General features: G+C 37.5%; 1 protein-coding gene across 1 annotated transcript in view; it reads right to left on the bottom strand.

The window, feature by feature from the left end:
• med14 (mediator complex subunit 14) overlaps positions 1 to 24,908 on the bottom strand; it is a 69,058-nt gene that overhangs the window by 39,886 nt on the left and 4,264 nt on the right. The window contains exons 2-14 of the mRNA XM_059968259.1: positions 24,092 to 24,118; positions 23,485 to 23,590; positions 19,638 to 19,811; positions 18,900 to 19,029; positions 14,818 to 14,946; positions 14,051 to 14,158; positions 12,217 to 12,349; positions 10,423 to 10,573; positions 9,174 to 9,285; positions 8,655 to 8,780; positions 7,558 to 7,636; positions 7,010 to 7,169; positions 6,072 to 6,272 (exon numbers count right to left, since the gene is read on the bottom strand). Of these exons, the coding sequence (XP_059824242.1) occupies positions 6,072 to 6,272; positions 7,010 to 7,169; positions 7,558 to 7,636; positions 8,655 to 8,780; positions 9,174 to 9,285; positions 10,423 to 10,573; positions 12,217 to 12,349; positions 14,051 to 14,158; positions 14,818 to 14,946; positions 18,900 to 19,029; positions 19,638 to 19,811; positions 23,485 to 23,590; positions 24,092 to 24,118 (1,636 nt within the window). The remainder of the gene's footprint in view (positions 1 to 6,071; positions 6,273 to 7,009; positions 7,170 to 7,557; positions 7,637 to 8,654; positions 8,781 to 9,173; positions 9,286 to 10,422; positions 10,574 to 12,216; positions 12,350 to 14,050; positions 14,159 to 14,817; positions 14,947 to 18,899; positions 19,030 to 19,637; positions 19,812 to 23,484; positions 23,591 to 24,091; positions 24,119 to 24,908) is intronic.

Below are 24,908 nucleotides of genomic sequence, written 5' to 3' on the forward strand. Positions count from 1 at the left end.
TTCAATTAAAATACTCAACCAGTCTTTTTTGTTCTCCCTGACCACCCACCCTACCTTAACAACTTGCATTACCAGAGATATAGACTGATTACGAAATCCAGCTCAGCTGAGTGAAAGCTGCATGGAGAATGGATAATACAGACTGCAGGGTGGTAAAAGTAAACACAACATTAAAAAAAATATGAAGTGAGTTCCGGTGACGTCATCGTCGAGAATGGCAGCTTAAGTCACAAGCTCCTCCGGAAAAACGCGTATTAAGCCCCGTTAACCCGTCAAATATATTTTTCGAAAAATATTTGAACTGAAAACAGGGGCAATAATGGGGAAAAGGAATGGAAATAAAAAAAGCGACACTGTGGATCCTGCGTCCGAGAAGAGTGCAGCGAGTGGCTCTCCAACATGACCGCGTGCGAGCGAGGCGGCCGCCGGGCCTCGTTCAGTCGAAGTGGCGAATGTCTTCGAAATCCTGAAAGAGATAATGGAGGTCCAGAAAGATATAAAGCAGCAGCTCCGTGATATTAAGGCAGAGCTCGCCAGCGTTAAATCAAAAAATAGCGGTGGCAGAGACTTGCATTGAGAAGGTGGAAGATCGCGTTCAAAACGTGGAATGGATACTGAGCTAGACAATAAAAATAATACAGCACCAAGAAGGTAAACTGCTTGATCTGGAGGGAAGATCACAGTGGGAAAATATCAGAATCTACAACGTTCCCGAAGGAGCAGAGAGCTCATCTATGTTGGGGTTTGTTGAAAAGTTACTGCGGGACGCGCTGGATCTTCCCTCGGTTATACTCAACAAAAGTTGGGACAGATTTAAAATAAGATTGAAAAGTGCACAGAATATTCAAGTAACACTGGTTTGGAAGACTCCACATTAAGCAGGTTAATTGGTAGCAGGTGAGGTATCATGACTGGGTATAAAAGCAGCGTCCATCAAAGGCTCAGTGTTTGCAAGCAAGGAAGGGTCGTGGCTCACCCCTTTGTGCCAAAATTCGTGAGAATTGTTAGTCAGTTCAAAAGGAACATTTCTCAATGCAAGATTGCAGAGAATTTAGGTCTTTCAACATCTACAGTACATAATATTGTGAAAAGATTCAGAGAATTCAGAGACATCTCAGTGCGTAAAGGGCAAGGTCGGAAACCACTGTTGAAGGCGCGTAATCTTCGAGCCCTCAGGCGGCACTGCCTAAGAAACTGTCATGCTACTGTGACAATTATAACCACCTGGGCTCGGGAGTACTTCAGAAAACCATTGTCACTTAACACAGTCCGTCGCTGCATCCAGAAATGCAACTTGAAACTGTATTACGCAAGGAGGAAGCCATACATCAACTCTATGCAGAAATGCCAGCGAGTTCTCTGGGCCCGAGCTCATCTCAGATGGACCAAAAGACTGTGGAACCATGTGCTGTGGTCAGATGAGTCCACATTTCAGCTACTTTTTGGAAAAAACGGGCATTGAGTTCTCCGTGCCAAAGATGAAAACGACCGTCCTGATTGTTATCAGCGAAAGGTGCAAAAGCCAGCATCTGTGATGGTATGGGGGTGCATCAATGCCCACAGCATGGGTGAGTTGCATGTATGTGAAGGTACCATTGACTTTGAAGCATATATTAGGATTTCAGAGAGATATATGTTGCCATCAAGGCAATGTCTCTTCCCGGGACGTCCATGCTTATTTCAGCAGGACAATGCCAGACCACATTCTGCACGGGCTACAACAGTGTGGCTTTGTAGACACAAAGTGTGTGTGCTTGACTAGCCTGCTGCCAGTCCAGATCTATCTCCTATTGAAAATGTATGGCGCATCATGAAGAGGAGAATCAGACAACGGAGACCAAGGACTGTTAAGCAGCTGAAGTCTTATATCAAGCAAGAATGGACAAAATTTCCAATTGCAAATCTATTACAATTAGTATCCTCAGTTCCAAAATGATTAAAAAGTTTTATTAAAAGGAAAGGTGATGTAACACAATGGTAAACATGACTCTGTCCCAACTTTTGTTGAGTGTGTTACAGCCATCAAATTCTAAGTTTGTGTATATTTACAAAATACAATTAAGCTGGTCAGTAAAACTATTGAAAATCTTTTCTTTGTACTTTTGTCAGTTAAATAAAGGTTCACATGAATTAACATATCACAGATTTTTGTTTTTATTGCATTTTGGAAAATATCCCAACTTTTCTGGAAATGGGGTTTGTATATAAATATAGGAGTACACAGGGAAATTTTTTCTGTGTAATGGATTTGTTCGCTGACTTTTATGAATTCTGCATTGGGGGCCCTCAACTCACAAGTAGGAGGGGTTATCCCCCACAGCTAGACATTTCCTCTAGCTCAACGCAGGGTCATTTGCTAGTGACCTCAGCCTTGGAATCACACGTTCGTTGCCATTTTTGTTGTTACTTGCGTTTCTTGGTTCTTATTTGTTCAGGGAGTAGATTGATTAAAGTTTTATTCTAATTTCAATGATACATTGACAGATAAATACAGATGGCTAAGGACAAGGTAGACTTAATTTCGTTTAATGGTAATGGGCTATTAAATCCAATCAAACGTATGAGAATTTTATCCAATTTGGAACAGTTTGGTTCGTGCTGGGAAAAGTGGTTTGGCTGCATGGTGCCTCATGGGCCTGATTTTATTCTCACAAATCAATGAAGCTGTTGTAAAAAAAAAATCACTCCCTACTTGTACATAGTTCTTTCCTTTTGATTGTTTTTTCTTTCCACTCCTTTCAATGAGTGTACACCTCAGAGAAATACTTTGTGGAGATTTGTGATATATATGATTATATGATATATATGTACAATGTCTGAAATACATCTTATGGAAATGTTTGTTTGATGATGAATTTCAATAAAAAATAAATTATATAAAAAATATGGAGTGTGAGTGAGAAAACAAGGAAATATAGACAGGCAAGCATAACATCAAGAGGAGTGAAAATGCTGTGGCATTAAGAAAACATCAGCACAATTTGAACTCAACATAGATCGACAAAATTTTCTGAGCATATTAACTGGTATAGATAGTGAAAAACTGATAAGCATGGATTTTCAATGACCTTTGAGAGTTTCCAAATAATAAGTGATGTACAAAAGTAAAGGAATGGAGATAAGTTTCTCAGGGTAACAGGAATTGCTGGGCGGGGTACTGTAGAATGTCTGAACCAAAGCTGATCTTAAAGAAACACAAAATTCTAACAGGCTGAGACAGTTGAGATTGAAAGACAATGTTTTCAATGACTGGGAAATTCAGAATCACTGGTCACAGTGACAAGAAACATTTAAAACTAAGATGAGGAGAATGATCTTCACCACAAGCCTGGCTGCAAAAAAAAGGAGGGTTGGGCATGGGGCCAGCAAACCAATCCCATATCATACCAGAGCAAAGGAAACTCCGAAAACCTCAACCTTGGGAGAGTAAGGATCTTCCCCATATGTATGAAGTTGTGTGGTGAAAACAGTACCCACCGGGCCGATCAAGCTTCGCCTTGGGCTGAGGACTCTGGTGAGCTGCTCCTATACCCCAGTTCGGGGGTGGGGGTAGTCTTAAGAAGATGATCTTGGCTCCGTAAACATAAAAAAAATGCTAGCTGATCACAGTGAAACATTTAAACTTGTCTAAGTAGGTGCACAGCTGACGTTTCCCCATGGCTCTGTGTCTGTAATTAGGATCATAATTTCAACATATTCAGGACAGACAAAACTAAATTCTTTTCCTTTAGAAAGACGGTAATTCTTTGAAATTCTCCACTTAATGAAGCAGTGGAGGCTCATCACTGAATATAAACAGGAAAATAACTTCCAGATATTAAAAGCAGGGTATTAGTGGTTAATGCAGGGAAATGGTGTTAACGCAAACCATCAGCTTCCTCCTGCTTTTGTCGCTTATGTTCATGATTCAAAGTTAGGCAAAGTTAAAACATACGTTTAGTACATTAAAAAATAGCCTACTCCCAATAGCCTGTACTTTCAGTAGTGGAAGAAACTGAACAAAAATACATTTGACATCAAGACTCATTCAACTGAACTTGAACCTGCAGATGTTGATTTCAGTTGCAGTGCACAACATTCACCACAGGATGGTATTACAGCAGTGAGTTCCAATCACTGGACCCACATTAAAAAACTTTAAAATAATAGACCTGACTACGCAGAAGCTGGTTTAAAATCAGTCTTTGTTTCTGTGCTGCTTCTCTTTGAAAGAGTCATCCACACTGGCACACATTTTTCATTCCCAAAACTCATCAGAAGGAAAGTGAATTTCACACCTTTATATGAAACATTTATAACTGACACTGCAGACAGACCAAAGAGATGTGCTAGGGCAGTCTCTGGGATGAGAGCTAGCACTTTGTATGTGCCCTCATGGTCCCTAAATTCACTTTTACTGGGACTCTACCTCAGACTTACTCCAGTTGTGAAGCACATTGCACCTCACTGGGAATTCACATTCCTTTTTTTTGCCGACCAAAACAGGATTACAAAGCACTTACAAATGCCATCACAAAATTTTGTTTATCAGTGAAATATAAATAACTTTCTCTTAGCTAAACACACACATATGCCCAAGTTTTTTTCATTTAGTTTTTTCTGAGGAATTCACTGACATGCTTTAAGTTGTTTAAAAATGTGCAGAGAAAAATTAAAGTCATCTAATATTCAACCTGTAACTTCTATGGTCAATGGAAAAGGAATAGGAGGGCAAAATGGGGCCATGAAATATCATTGGTAAATATAGTTAAAGTGAGTTCCCAGACATTATATAATTATATTAAAAGGAAAGACAGAAACCAGGGAAAGAATAGATCCTGATAAAACAACAGGGCAACCTCTGTGTGAAACCAGATGACGTGGGCAATATCGTAAAAGAATACTTCTCATCTGTACTCATGCAAAGTGCATGGTAGACATCAGCATTGAGGAGCAGGTGATGAATGCATAAAGGTGAATAAATTCCCCAAGCCTGTTGAGGTGTAACCCAGCTGTCATAGGAGGCATTGCTGTGGCTTCAAAATGTCATTCTTGCATTTTAATTAACCACAAATACCAGAGGTTTCAGGATAGCAAATTTGGCTCCTTTATCCAAGAAGAGCAGCAGTGATAATCCAAATAGTCTTATATCAGTGGTAAGGAAATTACTGGAAAAAATTCTACGGACCGGACTTACTTTTGTTTGAAGTGGCAAGGATTGATTTGGATGGTCAGCATGGCTTTGCTCGTGGCAATCCCAGTTCACAAATTTGTCTAGCTTTTTATTATGGAGATAACTAAGCATATTGAAAAAGGAGTAACAGTGTACGTAGTTTATTTGATTTTAGTAAGGCCTTTGACAAGGTCCCATATGGTGGGTTGAACTAGATGCTTAAGATACATGGGATCCAGGGCAGGCTGTCAAATTGGATTCAAATTGGCGTGGGAATAAGAGAGGTGGTTGTGGAGGGTTGTTTTTTGATTCTTGCTGTGGTCTTGGAACAGAATACACTAGCTGGTTGTCATGTTACAAACTCATAAAAGTATGGTTAAGTATGCATGACTTCCATTGGCCTATTAGAAAACGGATGTGATTGCAGTGGAGAAGGTTCCTAGATTCACCTAGAGGTACCCTGGATGAATATTTCAGTTACAAAGAGATGCTGAATAGGCTAGGTTTATTTTCCCTTGCACAGAGAAGGCAAAGGTAAATAAAACTGAGTGGGATAGATTGGGTGGATAGTGAAAATGCACCCATGCTGGAGATGTCTAAAGCAAGAAGGCATAGGTTTAAGGTGAGGTGGGAAGCATAGAGGGGATGGGAGGGAAATTCCTTCCTCCCACACAGAGGATGATTCAAGTCTGGAATGCACTGCCTGAAGAGAAGCACGTTATTTATGAAGCACCTAGACAAGTATCTGAAGATGTGGGCTGTGGACCACATCTGTGGACCCAGTGTGGGTAATTGAGATTAGTGTAGATAAGTACAACAGAAGGAATGGATATAATGAGGAACCTATTTCTATGCTGTATGTTTTGACTTCTGTAACATCTAGTAATTTCAAGCCTTAGATTTAATTTAAGATCCAAACCTTGTGCTTGTCTCCAGCCTTGGCTTGTTTCCCTGCTTTCACATCCAGCACTAGGTCCTCAATGTTTGGTTTGAACTGTTGCAAAAGCAGTGCAGTGGGAGGACAATCATCTGGATCAGTTAGCCCTTGACTTACAGAGAGGAAGTAATATTTATACTGCAAATCAACAGGGCATCCTGGCTTATCTAACATTTCCACAACCTGAAAGAAAAACAGAAGTGCTCTTAAGTAATCATGAATAAGATGTACTAAAACAAAAACTATTTCATAAGGTATTGTAAATTTACTTTGATTTGGATTGGATAATTTGAACATTTTTATTTCATATACACATTTACTGAACTTGGTGGTCAGAACAGACAAACTGTTCTTATATTCTTCTACATGGACATTAAAGAATATTACTGATGGCTTGACAATATACCAACAACTTATCATTTTGGACTGAGAATACTGCACGACTAGGGTCAATTGCAAGGAAAGAGTATGGAAACATGGTTTGTAGCAATAAATTAGATTTATAAATGTCAATGTAGCAAATAGCAATCAATTCACGTGTGAGTGTCAGAGGGAGAGGGAGAGGGAATGAGAATACATATTATATATATATATTTTTTTTAAATACAGGTTAATCACTGCATTACAGGGTGTGCAAGGTGCATTCCTAGGAAATACTTCCCATAATACAAAGTCATCATCTGTGCACATGCCAAAGAATGCCACTTAAATTAATAAACAATAAATGTTTTGTTCATATATTTACTTTTCTTTTCCATATAAATGTCATGACAGTGAATTTTTTTCCTCCATCTCAGACTTTTTGTCAGTGATTTCTAAGTTCTGTGATGACAGATTTCTATTATTTGAACAATCATAATGCGGAGGGATATCTGTGCAATATTTTGTGAATGGAGGTTTTATCAATGAAATAAACTTACAATATAATACTGAGGAAGACGTGTTAGCTTGATGAACAGTTTGTGTTTTGAGAGGTTTCCAACTGGATGAGAGGAAAGGTTTGAAAGATGTAACGTTTCACTGCAGATGGTGGGAAGATGCTTCACGGACTGTCTGCAACGCTGTTGTCCAAGCCAAAACCTGAAGGGCAATTTTTAATTTTTAAGATTAAAAATTAAGACTACACTTGAAAGAAATTTTCCCAAATTTAACAGGACTTGGGTACTCCACAGCTTTTGAATGCCCAAATTACGTAGATTGTTCATACAAAAAGCATTTTGAGAGACCAGCACGATGGATTTGCTGGCTACTGCAGGCATCTTCTACCACGTGGGAACTTGATTCACAGCCACATTTCTGACTTGCGAATTGTTCAGGTTATGAACAATTCACAGGAACAGAAGTCTTTTATAACCAAGGGATGACCTGTAAATGTAAAGGAGTAGTTTTCCCTGCCCCCACCCCTTCCTTGCTGGTTCATATTTCCTCCCTTCTAGTTTGTCTGAAAAACCTGGTATTTCATACTTACTTTAGTTGCTGAAGCCAAGGAATAATTCGCTTCATCTCATCATTGATTGACTTTTCAATATCGTCTAATGTAGACTGGTCTAATAAGAACAATGACAATGTAAAATGAAAAGACAATGTAACAAATAAATGATTGGATCTTATGGGTAACATCGAGAGAAACTTAAGGAAAAGTAGAAAACAAATATCACACATTATCTATAATTGTCAATTTAGTTGCTTTTGCTTTACGCATGAAATTATGTACATATAGTGACATGATCACTGCAAATTCTATAGATCATTCAAGTGTGCAGATCTTTTAAAAAAATCTCAAAAAGGTGAGGCCTCCTTCTCTTGGAAATAATTAACTTTTACTCTTTGAAATCTTGCCAGACTATTGTTAAACTGCCAACAAATGTCAGATAATCAAACACGTATCTGTGCCATCACCATGACTGAAAAATTGCCTCCTCCACAATAATTTATAACTTTACAACTCCTCATAACCCATCTTCTCTGGAAACCTTCAACAACACCAGACTTGAATGTTCAACAATGTCTAATTTCATCCTGCATGATCTAAATGTCTCATTTAAAACTCAACTCCCATGTCCAAACTTCAACTAAGCTTCATTTACCAAGAGCACAGAATTCTCTTTCTCATTTGCAATTCCCTCCATCGCCATTTTCTAGCCTACTTCTTGATATCTCTCAGCCCTGAACTGCTCATTATTTTTAGGCTTTTCTTCAAGATTATATTTAAGATTATTTTCTTGAATATAATCACATCACAGGCATCTACACTGTCAGCTATGGAGGCCAAAATCAGATCTCGCCACCAAATATATTTCATTCTTTAAGCCAATTGAGTTACATTAAATTGTGATACAAGCAAGTTGCTGCTATGAAGTGGATGCCACGACCAAATTTGAAAACATATTTTTAAATAATCACAACTTTAAATATCGACTTAACAAAAAAGGTTCTACAAGATACTTAATAACACATCATCTGACATTTGTACGTCGTCAATGAGATACCCAGAAATGATTTTTGCTTGATATAGTTGTTTTACTGGCATCTTAAACTTATTGGTAAACAGATCCATTAACTTACCAATCCCATATAACATAGGTTGGAACATTCCTGAATGCAAATCCACAAAAATATGAAGACATTCAGATCGACCGCAAGGTTCTAAGATTGGAATTACCAAAGTTGGCAGGGCTGTTTCAATAAAGGCTGAGAAAGTAAAAATTAAAAGTCATTTTAATTTGTTACTTTCTTAAATTGTTTTAGTTTTTTTTTCCCTTCACAGGTACAAAGTTGCTTTATTCATAAATAGAATTTATTTTTGTAAACTGATTTTACTTTCATGTTTATTAAGACAACTATCCCAAACTGAACCTTTAATTATAGAACATTATTATTATGTAATCACATTAGATATGCTTATCCATCTATCTATTCTGTAATATAACCATCCACATCAGCTTTCAAATAACTTCAGTAAGTTCAGAAAATACTGAGCAATCTTCTAAAAAGCTATCATATGGAAGCAGCATCATTTGGTTCATTCCAACAAAAATGAAAAGCTATTTAAATAACAAATAGGTAATTGGTTGTGTCACATACAGTTATCATTATGATTATAGGTCTTCAGAATGGCTTTCAGCTCCTGTAGCTTCTGATGGGAACGTGCATGGACACTGTCAATCAACAGCTTCTCTACTGAAAGGTGGTCAACCTGTGGAATAGAGTAGTTATTAGCATTAATAACTCATTTTTCAAGTCCATTTGAATTTCATGAAACCACAAATTATCAGGAAGAATGATATACCATTCAATCAATAGTAAATGGATTTATTTTTCTTTCACGTGTTTTTTTTAAATTACACAATCTTTTTTGAGTAACTCAATATTCACCAAAGTCTCTTTCAATAACACTTATATTGGCCATCAAGATTAGGGAGGTTGAGCATATAACAACCACATCCATTTGTTGTGTCAATAAGTTCTGGAGATGGACAGTGTGAATACAGTATTCAGATTCCCTTCTCATAATCTTCTAAAAATTCATTAAAATGGGTACTATAAAATACAATTCAAAACAAGACTCTTGATTATAAAACAACATTAATAAGAAATTAATTGTGCTTGACATAGCCCTGCATATGATCCTACATCCGCACAATATGCCTGTATGCTCTGAAAGATGCAGATTTTGGACGCTGGAGCTCTGCACTCCATAATCTTTCCACGAGGCTGAATAAGCCATTTTGTGGCAAGTGGATATCAATAACTGAAGTAAGAATCCTTTATAATTAATTAACAAACACTAACCTATGATAAATTTACTGAAGACAAATGAAAAAATGAAGTTAGGATAAATAAACAAAAACTTAACCTGAATGATTATGGGCAAAAACTCCATTCAACTAGAAATGGACTAAATGAAGTCCAGAGGTGAAGCAAGATATCAGATGTGCTTACATCCAACCTTTAGCATGTTCTGCACTTCTGTGGTGCAGAGCACAGAAATGAAAACAAACAAAATTATCAGAGGACAGACGTGGCAGTTCTCAACTGAACCAATACTCACGCTGGACGTCAATCTCACCCAAAATTACAACATATTGAATTTAAATTAACAGATCTATCAGTTAAAGATAGTTAATCTTGAAAGCACTTGCTACAATGACCAATTAAGTTTTGCTTCAAACTGCAAATTAAGTATAAACAATTACATTTTTATCACATGCAAAATAAGATTAACCAAAACAACAATGCAGAAAGACCAAGTGAAATAAAATTGTTGTCCAAGCAACTAATATTGATACAGGATAAATAAAACAAATTCACGGAGACATAAATATCATACTACCTTCATAGCACGTTCTATTAATTTGGAATCACCAGCTGGTAATGGTGGATCATGAGATATTTGTAATGGTTTTGAGCTGTCAGTCTCATCAATCTTTATCATGACCTTGTGAACAGAAGCACTGCCTGTTTTCCTTCCCAAGACTTGCTGGCTATGTAATTTATTAAAAACACAGAATGATAAAATAAGTTCTACACAGCGAGTTAATCATTATTACATTCAGATTTGGAAGATAGGTAATATATAAACTTCAGAACAAAACTTTAAAAAGATACAAATTCCTCTAACATGTACATAGCAAAAAGTACAATGACAGCATGTGCATTGGAAGCCACATGGGCACAAAATTTCATGTGTCCATGGGGCTAGAATGGTCATAGACCAAAACAGCATGGATATAGGCCCTGTAGCTCAACAAGTCCATGCTAACCACAGTGCTTACCCAGCCAGTCCCAATTTTCTTGGTTTGGCTCATATCTCTATAAACCCCTTCTATGTGCCTATCAATGTGCTTCTTAAACAAAACCTTTGTACCTGTCTTAATCACTTTCTCTGACAGCTCATTCCATATACACACCATCTTTTGTGTGGAAAAAGTTGCCCGTCGTCACCCCCTTTGAAATCTTTCCCCTCTCACCCTATATCCAGATTTGAACTCCCCTAACTGGGAGAAAAGACTGTTGCTGTCCACCATACCTGTGCATCTCATAATGTTAAATATTTCTATAATGTGTCCCCTCATTTGCCTACATTCCAAGGAATAACGACTTAGCCTGGCCAACCTTTCCTTATAACTCAGGCCCTCCAGTCCCGGTAACATCTTTGTAAATCTTTTCAGCCCTCTTTCCAGTTTAACCATTTTTTTCCCCTGTAACAGGATAATCAAAACTATACACAGTCAAGTGCGACCTCACCAACTTATACAACTACAAAATGATGTCCCCATCCCCTACACTCAATGTCTTGACAGATGATGTCTAGTATGCTAAATGAGTTTTCACTACCCTGTGCACTGCTTTCAATGAACAATGCACCTGTATGTTGAGGTCACTCTGTTTCAATATACTTCCCTGTGCTCTACCACTCATTGTACAATCCTCTGCTAGTCAGCACTCTTCAGTTTCTGGTCAAAATTCTTAGCTTTTTAAAAAACTCTTCCCAGTTCTGATGAAATACATTTTAAATGCAGAAGAGGGTGGGTGGGGTGGGGAAGAAAGGAATAGCAGAGCTGGACAAAGAAAGTAAAGTTCATGATACACGACAAGTGGCAGTTCTGCCAAATGCAGGAGCAGATCTAAAAAAAAAACAAATACAGAATTTGAAATAAAATAGTAAATACTCCTGTCAGGCAGGGAGAGAACTAGAGTTAAAAGTTAATATTTCTGGCTTAACACTCTTCTTCAGACCTGAAATGCTGACATGAGACCCAAGTGTTTTTTTTAATTTGTAGAGATGCTGCCTGAACTGCTGAGTGTTACTGCATTTTCTGCAATAACTAACAGCTGAAAGAGGGTGAGAGAGCTATATCCACAAGCAGTGACAAGTGAGATCTCAAATACCAGAAAGGGGGAAGAAAATGTTGCATTATGTAATACGTGAATAATCTAGTGTAGTACCTCACATTGCCAGCTTCATCCTCACCATGTTTGTAAAAAGAACTTGCAAATTGTAAAATAAGTCAATTTGTGTAAGAAACTAACTTACTTTTAATACAATACTTCTCTGTGCTCACACAAGTAATTGACTTGAATATCTGAAAAACTTAAACCTAAAACATAATTATGAGTTACTCACTTCCAAACAACCAAAGTCAGGCACTTTCCAGGTTGATAGCGTTCGACTTGAACAAGATCACCCCAACGTTCGCGAATTAGCATCTGAGCCTGTGAGTGCAAAACTTCCAATTGCAGTGACAGACAGAATGAGTCTGAGGTAAAGGGTTAAGGAATTCTTAAAAGCTGAAATGGACAATAATTATTGATGGTGCAGAATCACAATCTCATATTCTACTTAGCAAGATGAACACCAACAAAGAAACTTTTCTTGTGCAAATATCTGTGAAGAGACCTGTGACAGATGTCATTCTGAAATCGCTTCATTGACCCACATGTTTTGGTCTTGCCCTTGTTTGCAAAATTATTGGAAAGATATTTTCGGTACTGTTTCAACAGTTCTGAATATCAAATTGCAACCGCATCCTATTACTGTAATTTTTGGTTTACCAATGGTGGATAATAGTTGCTTATCCCCCTCAGCCTGGCGGATGATTGCATTTGTCACATTAATGGCTAGAAGATCTATCCTATTGAACTGGAAAGAAATTAATCCTCCAACTGTATTTCAGTGGTTTTCTAAAACTATTTCTTGTTTGAGTTTAGAAAAAATTATAAGTGTTGCCTTTGACCCTTCAGTTAAATTTGAAGAAACTTGGAAACCATTTATTCAATATTTTCATATGAGCTAAACTGACTTTTCCTAAAAATTACTTTTATTTTCCTTAATTATTTGGATGGAGGTGCGAAGTTATTGACGCTACTGTGTATATTTGTCATAATGCAATGGCCCATGTTGGTTAGGTTTTTTTCTTTTTTTTGGGGGGGGGGATTTTTTTTATTTACTCCATTTTTTGTTATTACTATGAGTTTGGGAGGTTATTATATATGGATTATCATCTATTTGTATTTATACCTTAACCTATTAATTATGTACTCTCAAGCTCTCTGTATTCTTTTTTCATTTATGTTTGTTTAAAATTATTAAAAAGATTTGGAAAAATATGTATCTGTGAAGAGAGAAACTGAATTAATGTGTGAGGAAAATGAAAAATAAGCCAATGTTTAAGTTTAGAAAAACTAGTAAGAGAAGAGCAAAGGGAAAGACCAGTGGGAGAATACAAGTGTCACAGTGCCGACTTAAAGTTGAATATAAAGGAAGAAAGCTCTCAAGAGTTAAAACTTTCAGAACAAAGACTGTTCATCAATAATGCTAATGCTGTTTCCTTTTTCCCCAGAAGCTGTGTGATCTGTTGAGTGCTCCTAGCATTTTGTTTTTATTTCAGATTTCCAGCACTTGTAGCTTTGATTTTCAGTTAAGTGTTGCTCATGTCTACTTGGAAGATGAGATGCTGTTTCTCAACCTTCTAACTGGTTGGAGCAAGGGGAATAAAAATGAGTCAACTGAAAGCTTAGAGTCATCCACTACAGGAATAGTTTTCCCAACATAATGGATACCAGAGTGACAGCAAATGAAACACACCAAACTGGAGCAATCACAATTGCTTGCAACAATAACTTAAACTGTACAAACCAAGGCAAAGCAGTGGTAAGAGGTGCAGGGGAGAAAAATACTATGAAAAAGCAGCAACCAAAAATAAAACTCCGAAAAAAACATTAAGAATACTTAAATTTTTATAAATTCATCTTAAAAGGATAAAGTTATGCAATAATTCTTTTTGGTATGTATGACTGTTAACTATTTTAGTAACTTTGGCCACTATTACTTAAGGTATACTTCAGCACCAGTTCAATAAAGAAACATATTAAAAGTTTGCAATGATCAACTTTGAAATATTGTATATTGTTTCTATAATGGAAACATTCAGTGATTGCTTCAAAAGCAATTTGGATACGTAAACAGTTGTACATATCTTGTAGAGGTTTCTCGTCAGCAAACAGTCTGGACTGTACCAGCCGGTGAATAAAATTGACCTGCATGCTATGAACAAGAGCACGACCGTCTGAAATAAGAACAAAAAGACAGTAAACAAACTACCAGGAAGATATGTGCAATAAGAGTAAAATCAAATCGGTAATCTTTTCATATATAATAAATGACTGAACTATTAAAGTAGTTTGAATTCAAGAACTTGAAAGAGATTAGGATGTGTGCTTTACATCAATGATGTTTGAAAGAAGTTATAATACTGAAAATATTCAAAAACATCCCAGAATGATGTTTGAAAGAAGTTATAATACTGAAAATATTCAAAAACATCCCAGAATATCAAAAGGGCATTTAACAACCACACACTCTTAGATCAAATCGATAAGACTATTATGTGAAGCATCATCACCAGTATACAATCAGTGTGAATGTTTAACCAAATTTGTTTGAAAACCTTGCAAATGGTAAGGATAAATAATTGTACTAAAGCAATAATTATGAAATAAGTTGCAAAGAATCATGGTGCCAATCACTTTTCACGCAAGTAATTTTTAAGTTATTATTGAAGCAGGAACCAAATAGAAAATAAAATGGAAGGCTAACTTTTGTTCAACAAGACCAAACCACAAAATGCCAAACAGCCAAATAAATTTCCAACAGATGTGCGATAAAGTAGATACTTTTAATTACTTTTAGAGAATATTTGTGCATTATAATATTTGTGCAAATTACCTCCTGTTTCCTTATCTTCTACTAGCACTTCCAGCTTGAGGAGTCGCCAAGGAATTTCGGGGTCATCACCCATCACTGTAAGTGTAGCTTCAAATTCACCTTCAACACGAAACTTAACACGTCCATTGGCTTTGAAGAAAAGCCCAGACTTTTAACTTGAGAATTTTCATTCCAACTTAAGAATTCTAAATTAATTTAAAATAATTGGCTAAAACCAGCTTTATTAAATCTAATTGATGACTTAGGAAAGACTTTAAAATGCTAACCTTGATGTATTTCAGTTTCAGAGTTAACTAGGTCATTCAGTACATGCATTCTTTTTCTACTTTTTTATACTACATTTCAAAATGTGTACAAATATCAAAAACTAAAATTACTTTATTTGTCCAATCACAGTATATGCTATGACTTAAATATTTACCTACCACTTCTAAAATCACTTAGGTATCGAAATGTGAATTTAAGTACACAATGTCTTATTTAAGCAATTGATTCCAACTCCATGCATTACTTTGAAAAAGGGACATACATACTGTGAGAAAACTGTTTCATGATTTACCATTCTAATCAAAATAATGCAGATTGGTTTACTAAAACCTTCATTTTCATGTACAGACTTCCTTAAATCCAGTGTTTAACCTTCATAAGTACCGTAGATTCCGGACTACAGAGCGCACCTGATTAAAAGCCGCACGCTCTAATTTTAGAAAGAAAATCAATTTTGTACTTGTACAGGCTGCACCGGATTTTAAGCCGCAGGTGTCCCACGTTGTAATATGAGATATTTACACAGAAAGATATTACACGTGAGGATTTTTTAACTTTTAATTAAATCCATATGGTAACATAAACAAATACATATTGCGAATGCTTTTTTTTGAACATTGCCTGTAACACAGCTACTTTTAAATATACATACGTATCGGCAACACACAAATTACATTGCGTATACTTTTTACTGAACAGTGCACGAACAACATTCCAATATCTCCTAACGACTGGTAAAAAAAATATATATACTGCAGCCTACCAGGAAAAGTTATTGATCGCCTTCTTCATCTTCCTCCTGCGCACTAAAACCATCAAAGTCCTCTTCTTCAGTGTCCGATCTCGTCACTCACTTCAGTCTCTTCGTTGTCGCTCTCACTTGAGCGCACGCGGTCCTCTTCATCACGCAGCAGTCCAGCCTTTCGAAACCCGCTGGTGATGGTGGATGTTGTGACACGGCTCCACGCATTTAGGATCCACTGGCAGACTTGAGTTAAAGATGCTCTTCGCATGCATCCTGTTTTGGTAAAGGATTTCTCGCCGCTCGTCATCCAAGCCTCCCATTCAACGCGCAGCGCCACTTTAAATACCCGGTTCACGCTGATGTCCAGTGGCTGCAAATACTTCGTGGTGCCCCCAGGAATCACAGCTGGAATTGAGTTTGTACTCTTGATGGCAGCTTTCACTGAACTTTCATTGTCAGCCGCTTAAAAATCACCATCGGTGGAAGCTTTAGTCCGGATGCTGTGCAGCTCAGAACACAAGTAAAAGGCATTCTCTCATGGCCACTTGTTTTCAGTGTGATGGACGAGTCACCTTTTTTATTAACAGTCCGAGTGAGAGGCAGGTCAAACGTCAAAGGTACTTCATCCATATTTATGATATCATCTGGCCCGATGGAATTCTCCGCTATCTTTGTTTGAGTGAATGTGCGGAAGTTAACAAGTTGTTCCTCGTGGAGAGGAGGGAGCTGCTGACGCAGAGTCGTGCGTACCCTGACGGACAGGCCTTTTCGTCTCATAAATCTAAAACACCACGATGGCCCACCTCTAAAATCTTCGATTTTCATTTTGGTGGCAATTGCTTTAGCCTTCAGTCTGATCTGCACGGTGGAAACACCGCGGCCGCCTGCTCTCTGTGTGTTAACCCAGTCTTCAAGAAAGTTTTCAAGTTCGGGCCATCTGCTGTGATTACCTCTGAAAGCTTTTGTCATCTTTTTGCATTGACTCAGTTCTTCACGCTGGCATCTCCACCATCTCACCATCGATTCATTTATGCCAAGATTATGTGCAGCAGCTCGATTTCCTTCTTCAACCACCAGACTGATCGCCTTTAACTTAAAAGCTGCATCATATGCTTTTGTTCGAGTGTTTTCCATGTTGATGAGGGTGAGTACAAATGACTGATTTACAATAATTTAATTGTGAAAGTGCGCTTGATTTATCGTACAATTTCATTGGACCTCTGTGAACTACTCATCAATTTTATTGGTCTACTGTTACGAGACAAAATGTTTTTGACGGCTTGAAAAAAAAACATGCATTAGCCGCACCGTATTATAGGCCGCAGTGTTCAAAGCGTGGGAAAAAAGTAGCGGCTTATAGTCTGGAATTTACAGTAAACTCAGATTTCTAAAGGTACTCAATGTCTAATATTAAGCAAACAATACTTCTGAATACTGTTAAAATGAACATTAAAAATGTACGTAATATCATGGAAGATCTTCATTACTAAAAATATAAAAGGGGATACCAAAAGTTAGTGTGTGTATATAGATAGGGAGATGAGGGAGAACATCAGAAATTACACTGGAGAAGCAATACTGGGAGCAATGAAATAGCGGATGAACTGAGTAAGTGGAAGACATCGGCAGTATGCCAGAAATTTGAGAGAGTGAGAGGGCAGAAGTAATCACTCACTTCTTAGGAAGCTGAAAAGTCTGAAAGTAGATAAACACAAAATACACTGCAGATGCTGTGGTCAAATCAACACGTACAAAAGCTGGATGAATTCAGCAGGTCAGGCAGCATCCGTTGAAATGAGCAGTCAACATTTCAGGCCAAGACCCTTCGTCAGGACTGAAGAAGGAGGGGGCAGGGACCCTATAAAGAAGGTGGGGGAAAGGTGGAAGGTGCCAAGTGAAAAACCAATCAGAGGAAAGATCAAGGGGTGGGGAAAGGGGAAGCAGAGGGGTTAGGCCAGAAAGGTGAAGAAGGAATGTAAGGGGAAAGCACTATGGGTAGTAGAAGAAGGCAAAGTCATGAGAGAGGTGATAGGCAGCTAGAAGAGGAGGCAGAGTGAAAGTGTGTTAGGGGAAGGGAGAGGTAGGGAATTACCGGAAGGTGGAGAATTCGATGTTCATACCAAGAGGCTGGAGACTACCCAGAGGGCATATGAGGTGTTGCTCCTCCAACCCGAGTTTGGCCTGAGGCCTAACCCCTCCCCCACCCCTTGATCTTTCCTCTGATTGGTTTTTCACCTAGTACCTTCCACCCTCCCCCCACCTTCTTTATAGGGCCCCTGCCCCCTCCTTCTTCAGTCATGATGAAGAGTCTCAGCCCAAAACGTTGACTGCTCGTTTCAACTGAAAGTAGATAAGTCACCTGGATCAGATGGACTGCACCCCAGGGTTCTGAAAAAGGTCATTGATTCTTTCAAGAATCACTAGATTCTGGACAACTGGAAAATTATAAATGTCAGTCCACACTTTAAGAAAGGAGCAAGAAAAAAAAGACAGAAAATTATAGGCAAGTTAAGCTGACCTGTGGTTGCAAAATGTTAAGAGTCCCTTGGAAAAAGTTTCAGCATACTTGGAGGCAACTGATAAAATAGGCCAAAGTCAACATTGTTTCCTTAACTGGAAATATTGCTTGAATAATCAGCTGGAATTCTCTGAGGAAATAATAGGTAGGATAGTCAAAGAAGAGTCAGTGGATAATGTATACTTGGATTTTCAGAAGGCCTGTAACAAGATGCTGCACACAAAGCTGTTAAACAAGATAGGACCTATGGAATTACATGAGAGATACTACATTGGATGGTAGATTGCCTGACTGGCAAGAGACAGAGTGGGAATAAAGGGGGCATTTTCTGGTTGTGTCAATTATTTGTAGCTGGCCCTGAGGTGTGTGTTGATGAAGCTTTCAGTACATTCACAATTGAAAATGTTGTTTGAGAAGCTAAAACCCTTCAACTACATAACCATTTGTGCAAGATAAATTCCACAACTGTTTAAGTATTTAATGAATGAAAGCTTGCATTTTTTTCTCTCATACAAAAATCTCAATTAATACCAAATTGAATAAAATTCTTACCAACTGTAAGGTTTGCTAGTTGTGGAGGCAGGTCTGTTGTCACTAGTCGATGTCTCAAAATCTGATTGAGCTGATGCAGTGTGGATTGTTTCTCACTTTTTGTTATTGGATTTGGAGGAATGATTTTATCCTATTGGCAATTTAAAACAAACCTAATTTTGAAGCCATGTTGTAATAGTAACAATTTAAGATAAATATAAATCATATTTTTAAAAATTGTGCCTTTAAACATAAATGTCCACACAATGGTTATCAACTTCAACAGCAAGTTAGCAGGATAGCCTAATCTGATCTTTTCTGCAATATAAGCAGGTAGAAAAAGAAACAAATTCTGCCAACATATCCAATTTTTAATTACTTTATTGAAAAGATAACTTCTTCAAAAGGACTTTTCTTTAAAAAAAACATATTACAGTGCATTTCACTATAGACCCTTGCCATGTTCTATCCCCATAAACATAAAAATTTTCTTTTAAAGAATTTGAGTATTATTTGGTATGGATATTTAATATCTGAATTTTTTTTTTAAAAATGCATCTAAGCTCACTTCATTTTTCAAATTCATTCATTATTTCAAAGTCAAACTAATACAAATGAAAATACTTTTAAGCAAGTATAAACTAAAAGAAAAACAATCTTGGTCGACTGTCTTGTGTTGTAATTTATTGAATAGAACAAAGGAAACAAAGATAAATAAAACACCATTCATGTTATTATCTGCTTAGTTTAAGGGCTTACCCGAATACAAGTAGGCAGTCGAGGGTATGATCCTGTTGTTAGGACATCAATGGCAAATGGAATCGCAAAGCTTGGTAAGCGAGCATGAACCAGAGCATCTCTTGCCAATGATGCCATTCGATCAGCAGTGTCAACAAAGATGAATGCCTGCTGATCTAAGAAATTTGATATCATCTATATGGAAACATAGAAAAAAAAGAATAAACATAATTAAATTTCAATAGAACTTAAGGATCTGTTTTCAAACACAAGAACTTAATCAAAACTGCAATAAATCAAATCTATCAGGAAAAATGTTAACAATCTAAGAGTTATTTCCCCAGAGAGCCTTTAAAGAGAGACAAGGGGCAAGAGTCTCTGAAAAACATCCATTCAAGAAAACATTTTTACTGATCATTGCAATTAATACACCTTTGGTTCTTGGAATAAAACAACAAACCCATATTTGAACACATGCATTACTTGCCAGAAGGATATTCTTGAACAGGATGGTGTGCTCATGAATTCTTTCACATCTCAATCCCAAATACAGAATACAGAAGAAAACTAAATTGGATATTATTTCTTAATGATACTATACTTTTAAAAAGTTGCAATTATGTCATTTCAGCTGGTCACAAATGGAATTTTATTTCATGTAAAAGATTTGGTCCTCTAGGATCTATGTTCAAATCATCAAAAGTTTGTTAGTTTAACATAAAAAGGTAGAGCTCAACAAGAAAATGAAGAAATAGTAATTAAATATCTTCAAGGACTGAAAGTACAAATTAAAACTCAAGCTCTGGAGATATGAGTGACTACAAATGCTAGAATCTGGAGTGACAAGTTCCAATTAAAGCATTGACTCCTATTTCTCTCTCTGGATGCTATCCAACTTGGCACTTCTAGACCACAGGAAGGATGTGGAAGCCATAGAAAGAGTGCAGAGGAGAATTACAAGGATGTTGCCTGGATTGGGGAGCATGCCTTATGAGAATAGGTTGAGTGAACTCGGCCTTTTCTCCTTGGAGCGACGGAGGATGAGAGGTGACCTGAAAGAGGTGCCTAAGATGATGAGAGGCATTGGTAGTGTGGATAGTCAGAGGCTTTTTCCCAGGGCTGAAATGGTTGCTACACAAGGACACAGGTTTAAAGTGCTGGGGAGTAGGTACAGAGGAGATGTCAGGGGTAAGTTTTTTAACTCAGAGGGCGGTGAGTGCATGGAATGGGCTGCCGACAATGGTGGTGGAGACGGATACAATAGGGTCTTTTAAGAGGCTTTTAGATAGATACATGGAGCTTAGTAAAATAGAGGGCTATAGGCAAGCCTAGTAATTTCTAAGGTAGGGACATGTTTGGCACAACTTTGTGGACCGAAGGGCCTGTATTGTGCTGTAGGTTTTCTATGTTTCTATGTTTTATTTCAGATTTTCACCATCTGCAATATTTTACTTTTAGACATAGATAGATATTTTACTGATCCCAAAGGAAATTACAATGTCACAGTAGCATTACAAGTGCACAGATATACAAATATTAGAAAAGAAAGAAAAAAAAATACCTCAAACAGTCTAGCAGGAGGAGGTAATCACTTCCCTGGCTATAGGTTGACTCATTATAGGGGCTACTAGCGAGGAAGGAATGCCCTCATATAGCACTCTTTGGAGCAGTGCAGTAATCTATTGATAAAAGTGCTCCTCTGTTCAGCCAAGGTGGTATGCAGAGGGTGAGAAACATTATCAGAACTGCCAGTATTTTCTGAAGGTTCCTTTGTTCTACCACAGCCTCCAGTGTGTTCAGTTTGACTCCTATAACAGAGTCAGCTTTTCTAGTTTACTGAGCCTGTTGGCATCATCTGTGCTGATACCACTGCCCCAGCACACCACCACATAGAAGACTGTACTGGTGACAACCGACTGGTAGAACATATGAAGGAGAGGCCTGAATACTCCACAGTCTCCTCTGGAAGTAGGACCCTTCTTGTACACAGCCTCTGTGTTGGTGCTCCACTCAAGTTAGTCATCCAGGTGCACCCCCAGGTACTTGTAGGTCCTCACCACATCCACATCCTCACCATCAATAGTAACAGAGCATTACAGGGTTGGTCTTCCTAAAGTGTATCACCACCTCCTTTGTATTACTGATATTGTGCTGCAGATGATGCAGCTTGTAGCATTTGACAAAGTCCTCCACCAGGGCCCTGTGTTCATCCTCCCAAGCTCCCTTTATACACCAAACTATTTCCGAGTGATCAGAGAATTTCTCCAGGTGACATGACTCAGTGTCACCTAAAGTGTCAACTAAAGTCCAACGTATACAGGGTAAACAGGAAAGGAGCCAACAATCTCCTGTGGGGCCCCAGTGCTGCTTATAGCCATGTCTGACACACAGCTCTGAAGCCGCACAAACTGTGGTCTTCCAGTCAAGTAGTCCATTATCCAGGATACAAAGGAAGTGCTAACCTACATCAAATGGATCCTTTCTCCCAGCAATGAGGGCTGTAAGATGTTGTATAGTATAAATAACTAACATTTTTCGAGTTTGGGATTGGCAGGAGCTATCAGTGCTGGCCTGCTAAAAGAGTGAAGCATGAAGGCAAGTCAGTGTGTTGTGACAGTCTCTATACTCAAGCCAATAGCTTCATGGTAATTCAGACAATTGCCTGGGCAAAATATCTTTTTATTCAATATTTGCTATGAATTTGCAAATCTCTACATAGCTCATGATTAAGAGTATTTTGCAGCAAGAAGTTTAGCAAATATCCAGGCAAAAAAGCTACATTGTTAACAATTAACTCCTCTAGATGCAAATTCAGGTCCTGAGACCTTATCTGCATCTGGATGTCCACAAACCCTCTTTACGGCAAGAATGCACTCTTCCTAGTCTTCTGCAAATAACTATTCTGCATATACAATAGCTATATTTGGACACAGTGAAGTATTAGGTATGTAGGACACCAGTGGGTGAAAACATAAATAGCAAGTCTAGGAAAAACAAAGTACAGTCAGCCCTCCTTATCCGCAGGGGATTGGTTCTGAGACCCCTCCCCCCTGCAGATACCAAAAAACGTGGATGCTCAAGTCCCTTATTTAACCTGGCTTAGTGCGGTGGTCTTTCGGACCCAGCAGAAGCCCGGACATTATTTAACATGTCTCAGTGCGGTGGATATTAGGATCTGGCAGTACAGCTCTGAATCCACAGTGTTTCTGTCCACGAAAATAATCACATTCACGTTTGAAAATAAGGTGGAAGTAATAAAGCGATCGGAAAGAGGTGAAACGCCATCGGTCATTGGAAAAGCGTTAGGCTTAAGTTGGTCAACGACTGGAACAATTTTAATGGAGAATGTGAAAGGCCCTGCCCAGATGAAAGCTACAATTATTACTAAGCAACGCATTGGTTTAATTATTGAAATACGTATGTTTCTTAAGTGTTTTATATGCATAGAAAGGTAAAGTAAGTACTATATACTAAGAAAAACGTTTGACTAACTGACACTAAATAATACCGGATGTACCTGTTCCGACTTCAAATCCGACTTAAAGACTGACTCAGGAATGGAACTCATTCATAACCCAGGGACTGCCTGTACTTTTAGGTCATTTCTATATTACTTATACATAATACAATGTAAATAGTTGTTATGCTGTACTGTTTAGGGAATAATGACAAGAAAAAAGTCTGTACATGCTCAAACGACGAGTGCTGGGGAGAGAAATTCCAGGTTATCCCGATCCGCAGTTTGTTGAATCCGCGCATGCGGAATCTGCGGATAAGGAGAGCCAACTGTAAAAACAAATTAACTGATTCCCCTGCACTAGTATAAGCATCTATTGAGTTATGCATCATGAAGCATTAGCAGACTTACCGCACATTTTTCCACCTTTCCAGCATTACTTGCCCACTTTACCAATGCCAACAGACGAACAAAAAGCTGACGTGTTCGGCTAGCAAACTGCACTATTTCAATTTTCCTGTTAATTTTAAAATATCATGTTTAATTTTTCAAACTTACATTAAAAAAAGTCTTTTTTGAATAGAAACAGTTAACTAAACTTATCACTTTGTAATTGTCAACCAAGACTTTTAGTGGTTCAATAATATTTATTGCAGTCAGTTAACTTCTTTTTGTGCCTTAAGTCATCATGTCTAAAGAAAACCAAAAGTGACCCTGGTAATAATTCCTTTCTGTGCTTATATCAGTTTTGTTCAGCCCAAGACTCTTGGACTAAATGTCTTTGGACACAACCTTGTTAAGCGCCCTTAATAGGACACTTCTTGTCATACTAAGAGAAGTTAGATCAATTATAACTCCATTGCTTAGTGTTAATACTACTACAACTTTTTCTCCAAATTAGCAAACTGATAGTAAACTCATGAAAATCTCTAGATATTTATCTAATCTTTAAACATATAAACAATATATTTAAATATAAAACAAAATCTACACAAAAGTACAAAGAAAGGTCATTTACCGTTCCATGTCAGTCTTGCGAGGTAACCTGGGGAAAAAAAATTCTGTTACTTACTGAAGTAAAAAGCTTTGCAAATGTTTTAAAATCAGATTAAAATGAAAATAATATTTTAACTGAACACTCTATCCATAGATATTTCCAGACTACATTTATATAGCATTCATGACACAGAAAATCATTTTAAGGAACTTCACCATGGTTTAAAAAAAACGCTAAAAGTTAAAACAATTAACATGACAAAAGCAAAGTTTTGCTCCAAGGAAGCTTTAGAAAAAATTATGTAGCTAAATCTTCAAATCCCTCAAACACTTCATGGAAGTACTGTCATCAAAAATTGTAAGCCCTGAATGGATTAACAAGCAAATCATATTTTGCTTTAGTGAATGATACATTATTTTAAAGTTATAAATGGGATTTTATTTCATGTTAAGGACTTGTTCTTTTAGAAATCATGTTTATGCCACTAAATGTTAGTTAACATAAAAAGTAGAGTGTATCAGCAAATAACATATGTAACTGAATATGTTCAACCACTTAAAAACTTATTTCAGATGAATCTCAGCCTAATAAAATTAATTACATCTGTAAATTTATTCTTTATTAGAAGGTTTTTATTAAAAGGACCAACAGCTTTAATTTTGGTCCAATTAGCTTTCAGACTACTTCAAATAATAAAGACGGCTGCGTATTTTCCAATAAGAGAATGAAGAGCAAAGCATCGATATACCGGCCATTGTGCACTCTACCTCAGGCATGTAAGCACCTCAATAAATTTTAAAGTCCTATCCAAACTTAAAAAAAAAGTATTACTATCTGC

Source organism: Hypanus sabinus, chromosome 4 (genome assembly GCF_030144855.1).
Source record: "Hypanus sabinus isolate sHypSab1 chromosome 4, sHypSab1.hap1, whole genome shotgun sequence".
Lineage (NCBI taxonomy): Eukaryota > Metazoa > Chordata > Chondrichthyes > Myliobatiformes > Dasyatidae > Hypanus > Hypanus sabinus.